This window comes from Gigantopelta aegis, chromosome 4, assembly GCF_016097555.1.
Source record: "Gigantopelta aegis isolate Gae_Host chromosome 4, Gae_host_genome, whole genome shotgun sequence".
Taxonomy (NCBI): domain Eukaryota; kingdom Metazoa; phylum Mollusca; class Gastropoda; order Neomphalida; family Peltospiridae; genus Gigantopelta; species Gigantopelta aegis.
In genome coordinates, this window is record NC_054702.1 from 55,078,871 (window position 1) to 55,085,363 (window position 6,493).

General features: G+C 39.6%; 1 protein-coding gene across 1 annotated transcript; it reads right to left on the reverse strand.

The window, feature by feature from the left end:
* Nucleotides 1-2,059: 2,059 nt before the first annotated feature.
* On the reverse strand, nucleotides 2,060-5,605 carry LOC121372122. Its single transcript, XM_041498385.1, has one exon. It carries the CDS (start codon nucleotides 3,981-3,983, stop codon nucleotides 3,105-3,107), a length of 879 nt encoding a protein of 292 aa, XP_041354319.1. The 5' UTR covers nucleotides 3,984-5,605; the 3' UTR covers nucleotides 2,060-3,104.
* Between the last annotated feature and the right edge of the window lie 888 nt (nucleotides 5,606-6,493).

Consider the following 6,493-nt stretch of genomic DNA (forward strand, 5'->3'; position numbering starts at 1 on the left):
CCCCATTTTCATATACAGTGAAACTCCTCTAAACTGGACACCCTCCGGACCAAGTAAAAAGTTCGGTTTTAAGAGGTATCCAGTTTAGAGAGGTTCTCTTCTGTACAGATATAAAACAGGACCGTGAAAAACATCCAGTTTTGGGGGAATTCTGGTTTACAGAGGGTCCGGTTTTGACAGGTTTGACTGTACATGTCCCCTCACAAAATCATGTATCAGCCCCTAGCTAGTTGTTGACATTGTTTATGAAGTCGAAGAAGTGGAACGACAGACCCACTTACAGTGATGTGTCAATAAAGCTGAGTTATGTTGATGCCTTAAGACAGGCTTTAGGTTGAACATTCTTAATAGTCTCCAGTCCAGTATGAATCACAAGCATCACCTTGAATTTCTTAAACAGTTCTTTTTTTCGATAATGAACTAGCAAATGTTATAGCTAACATTTAAGTTTTTCAAAGAACTGCAAAAAATATTTTAAAAGGGTGCACCTTTTGCACCATTAGATCTTCAGCTAACACATCAATAAATTATTTTTAAAAAAAACACTTTGAAAGTTCACCGAGACCTACATTTTTACTGTTGATAGTTTTCGAATGTTTTTGTGAAAATGTACCAGTAGAGGAAACCCGCTGTCACCACTACATGGGCTACTCTTTCCGATTAGCAGCAAGGGATCTTTTATTTGCGCTTTCCACAGGCAGGATAGCACAAACCATGGCCTTTGTTGAACCAGGTATGGATCACTGGTCAGTGCAAGTGGTTTACACCTACCCATTGAGCCTTGCGGAGCACTCACTCAGGGTTTGGAGTCGGTATCTGGATTAAAAATCCCATTTTCTGGATCCGCCACTGCTTTAAAATATAAAACTACCTGTTAGTAGTTACTCTGTAGCGGCACGTGTTACGTCTGATTGAATGAAAGCTGTTAGTTGAAATTGGAGGTGAGACATAGCTCGGTGGTAAAGGGAACGCTTTATGCGCCATTGGTCTAGGATCGATCTCCGTCAGTGGCCCATTGAGTTCTTTCACTTTTCAGCCAGTGCTCCACAACTGGTATATCAAAGGCTGTGGTATGTACTATCCTGTCTGGGATGGTGCATATAAAAGATCCCTTGCTGCATTAGAAGAAAAAAATGTAGTGGGTTTCCTCTGATGACTAGGAGTCCGAATTACCAATGTTTGACATCCAGTAGCCGATGATTAATTAATCAATGTGTTCTACTGGTGTCGTTAAACAAAACAAACTTCATTAGTTGAAATGGACTCTTTTGAAGCTCTTTGGAGAAGCCAGGACTAATATTATATAGCACAAATAACGAACACCATGACATTGTGGTCTATAAAAATTGCAGTTATATATTTACATATGAAATAAATATACAGAATATTACAGTAATATATTTATGTACGACATTAATGTTCAGCATATAACAGTTATATATTTACATATGACATAAATATACATATATTATACAGCAAATTGGTTTTGTATTCAGTCTACTGTAATTGGTTTGTAACAGGAATGTGGTTGAGAAGAACATAGGTGTACAGTTTGTCACGAGAAGGATCATAACAGAAAACGGTCTATAGGAATCCAAACTTGTTCATGGTGTTCTTTTCTTGTTCATCAAACAATTCATTTCGTTTTATTCCTTGTTGTCGTTGGCTACCAGACGACTTGGAAAATGTTATGAACATTATGCACGTGCTCCTCGTGATGTTACTTAAAGGGACATACCCTAGGTTTTAAACACTGAGACATATTTTTGACTATTATAGCCGTCTTTGATAACTGAAATCATACTTTATTTAGATTTTATGGTTTGGATTATCAATTTCCGTACATTCGGAGTGTTTTTGGTCATCCTGGAGGTTTTAATATCACAAAATGCATTTCTCTTATTTTTTTAAAAACGCACGTGCGTCTGAGAAGTTTTAGTCTATTTTTAGAGGTTATTTCACCATTTCAGAGTCACAGACTCATGTTTCACTCATTTGTAACGTTATCCAAATGTGTTACAGACTGAAACTAGAGTATGTCCCTTTAACAGTTTGTGGAACATTTTCATTTCAGTTTGCTACAAATTGAGCATTTTTATACATATTCAAATATGCATGTCTTATTTTGTCAACGAAAATACCAGTACTGGTCGGAAAATTGTAAACGAACAATAAATATATAGCCTAACACAGAAACGTTTATGTCTGAGTAAATTGAGCACTAATTCCAACATTAATTCCGTATAGGTTTCTCTTTTTGTAAACATTACTTTTTTTTATTTTGACCAAAGACAGAGCAAATGTTATTCATTGCATCAACCGTACTGGGTTTTCAGCCAACTTTTTATAGTTTGTGGCTTTGACACTGTCTGTTTGAGACAATTAATTTTATTCATTATAGATTAGTGTACACAGTTTTTGTTTGACTTTCTGGTGCAGTTTAGTTATGTCAAAACGACCAGAAATCTGAAAGGTTGAATTTTACACGCGATGAAAAACCCATGCGGAATAAATTACAACTAAATGTATCTAATAGTAAACTCCCTTGTACTCCTTATTTCCACTTTTAAACACTGGCTGTCCTGTGCTTTTCAGACCTTGTGGTTGTCGTTGACTTTTTAGACGTTTTGTTGTTGAGGATTTCTTTTTAAGTTTTGACCTTGATCAGTACACTGGTTCCACAGAACATCAGTGTAACTATTTCTAGTATTTGATGCGGCTAACCTGACTGTTAGACTAAAGGTTGTTTGTTTTTTTAGTTTTTTTTAACCGCATTGTAGTTTTCACAGTTTTTGTTTGATTTTCTATAGCAGTTAGGTTACGATGAAACTACCAGAAACCTGAATGGTTGAATTATCCACACCAAGAAAATCCCATGCAGAACAAACTACAACTATCTAATAGTAAACTGCTTGTTCACCTTTAAACACTGGGTATCTTGTGCCATTTGGTCTTTGTTTGTTGTCGACGACTTTATAGACCTTGTTTATTGTCGACTTTATGGACCTTGTTTGTTGTCGAGGATTGTGTTTTTTTAAGTTCTGAACTTGGTCAATACACCGGCTCCACAGTTCATCGGTGAAACTATTTCTAATTATCTTCTATTATTTGATGCGGCTAATCTGACTGTTAGACCATATAGTGGAGTCTTGAAGGCTGCTTTCGTCCAGCTGACCCGCTCCATACATTTCTAGTCTGCTGGGCTTCTTGTTTTGACTCTGGAACGTCCTCCCACTGGTACCAGACACACTGTCCCACACTGTCCTAGACCTGGGACCTAGGTTCAGCTTTGCAGCTGAGAAATAGTTATTTATCCTTTCCTGGTACTCGCTGTCCAGTTCGCCCTGGTCGTACAACAATGGCGCCAGATCGCACTTCGGACGACTGCAGTGCTCCATCTGAATTATTCCATTGATGGTCTGGGTGTTCGTGTACGTATGTTTGTTCACAAAATCAGACATCGACGGGTTTCTCATCGACAGGCTGTCAAGGTGTGGGAGATTGGTCTTCGAGAAGTCGTACTTCGATGCTTTCTTGATGATTTTTCTAGCAGGAAAAAACTGGTATCCTCTTTGATTCTTCACTCGAAAGTTCTGCCCAACAGTCATATACTCCCGGATAACTGATATTGGGTCGCGCTGGCTCAGACTGCCTTTGGTATTTCTGTTATAGCCTGCTAGCAACTGGGGATTCCTGTTTTTGTGCAGGTTCACCTTGGCGGATATCCCGCTGGACATGTCAAAGACCTCCTGTTCTCTGCACCTCAGGGCGATATCTGCCAGCAGCTGCTGCTGCTTACCCAGACGTCTTTTGTTGAAGCCCAGGGACATGTCCAGGATCGCCATCTTGTCCGGGGTGGACAGCCTCTGTTTCCGGTCTCTGTACTGCTGTGTCGTCTGCAAGAGTGTCAACCCTCGTGACAGGTTTTTCTCGCGCAGGAAACGAGGCGAGGTTTCGTTGAAATGTAGCTGACACTGAAACATGGTGCTTGCCGTTTGTTCTGGTGCAAATACAGCAATACTTCCAATCAAACTCAGGGTATTTGTTTCAGTTCAGAATAACATGTCCAAACATTCACTTCCCATTACTTTAAACAACTGAAAAGTCAGTTGTCAGTTATTTATATTAGAAAAATCACTTTCCTCAGAATTGTATTCGGTATCCAATCACCATCTGGTAAATTATTCGTGTAAGCAAAGTATTATACATATAGTATACCAGCTATGTGAAATATGACACAAAACAATATCCTTATACTGTATTTTGTCTATAACTAACGAGTTATGTCATACTTTCACCATTATCGATTTGATTGATTATATTCATCTTTGGCATATTTGTTTCTAGCACACAATACTCACTAGTCTTGAAGCTGTCTGTATATATAAGAATCCACTTTTAATATCCTTCCAAAAAACTGAATCAGTAAAATTGAAGTTAATTGTTGTGTCCGTGATTTACAATAACTCACGTGGAATCCGCATCAGTATTACCTTAGCTAGACGTCTTGGTTATTAGCTGGTCGAAACGAAAATAGAACAACACGCCAACGTCATGACATTTTAACTGCAATGTCTTCTCCGCCTATAAAGTTTTCTGTTCGCCAAGTGCAACGAACACTACTCCCACGTTGTCTGCTGGTTTTTACCAGAACAATCTGAGAGTGCTGTTCGAATAACAACAGCCCACAGCTCATGAAAGTCCAGCAAAAGCCTTTCTGAAATTACCGAAAGTTAAACCTGTTTTCACAACAGCTTATGAAAAGTTAAGTAATTATCGCTGATTGTTCGTAATCCTAGTCGTCGAGATAGCCAGGGGAGACGTGTATCACACCTTGTAATGGTGTACTCGCACCATGCTCCGGTGTACAGTCACTGCGAATTTGTCGGGCAGAAACTCTTTATCAGACTGCGATCTCTATTGACTTCGGCTTAACGTGTTCTTGTCACTGAAGTTAGTGACTTCCAGCGGAAAAAAAACAACCCATGCAGTAATAGTTCACACAAAGTTAATTCATTTACCTTCTCAGGCGTTTTATATTAAGGCTTAATATGTCGTAAATGTTACGCGATTTTCTTTTATGTAATGTCGCTGTGGGTAAAGTTCTGCTGTTTCAGATATATTTTCCTTTTAAAAATATACAGGCTACTTATAAACACCGATTTTTGTAGACATCTCCTTAGACAGGATAATACCCACAAACAATGTTTCTGATTTTTTCGTAGGATATTGTACCTATACTCACAAACACAGTTTCTGATATTCACGTTGGCTATAATATTCACAAATACCGTTTCAGATATTCCCGTACAATAGTACTGCAACTCACAAAAAGTGTTTCAGATATTTCGTAGAATATTACACCTACTCACAAGCACTGACAGTTTAGGTATTTCAGCAGAATAGTGTACCTTCACAAACACTGTATCGGGTATTCCCTCCGTCAGGATCTCACACTTTCAGATATTTTCGTAGATGTTATGCCTACTCGCATACTGTTACTGGAAAGTCATTATTACAACAACACAAGGAAAACCGTTCTCTTCTACACCTTTTGTTTTAATGCTAGGCCAACTTTGGGGTTTCTTGTCAATCAACTCCTATAACTGTATTTCCACAAGGCCACGGATATCACGCCTGTTGCTGTAAGCCATCGTAAGAGGGCATTCCTACTGGTTCGATTCGTTTGCTATGAGCCTCCGTACGTTTTTGTCTGTTAAATAGTGTAAGTGGATTATTATAGACTGAGTGAGTGTTAATATGAAGCTTCTCACAAACAAACATGATATTCAGGCCGTGTGTTTGGGCTTTCAGAAGTGCACCAGGCTAGAAACTGTTAATGCGTTAATCAGTTCCAACCACAGCCAAGAGGATTATGTTGCATGGCTTTGATACTCTTGTTTGGAGCTCTCGACATCTGCATTGTACCGGTGGCATTAGTAACGGACTTGCACTTTATAATGCCAAGTTAATGAACTAGACGCAGTTGTTGACATGCCCATTACCGCTATTGTAATAATACTACATGTACAGCGACTTATCTCAACGCCCTGACTGGGCTCAATGGTTAACCTATCGGACTTAAGGCTAGCATGTACTGGGTTCGCATCCCGATACCGGCTCCCATGAAAAATGAGAAAGGGAGGGAGAAGAAAGAGTGTGTGTGCGCGCGCGCGCGCGCGCGCGCGAGAGAGAGAGAGAGAGAGAGAGAGAGAGAGAGAGAGAGAGAGAGAGAGAGAGAGAGAGAGAGAGAGAGAGAGAGAGATTGTGGTGATGAGTAATTATTTTATACCAGTGTAAGGACTCCGTGGGTAGCTAGGCGACTTCTCTCTCACTAACCATATTAACCCACTGTCCTGGACAGGCAGCCCAGAGCTGAGAGGTGTGCCCAGATATCCGTCTTGAACTTGAAGCACAAAATCAACTAAAATGAAATATTCAATACATGTCCGACATCGATGGCGTGGTATGGACTCGGTCACTGGCGAGATTG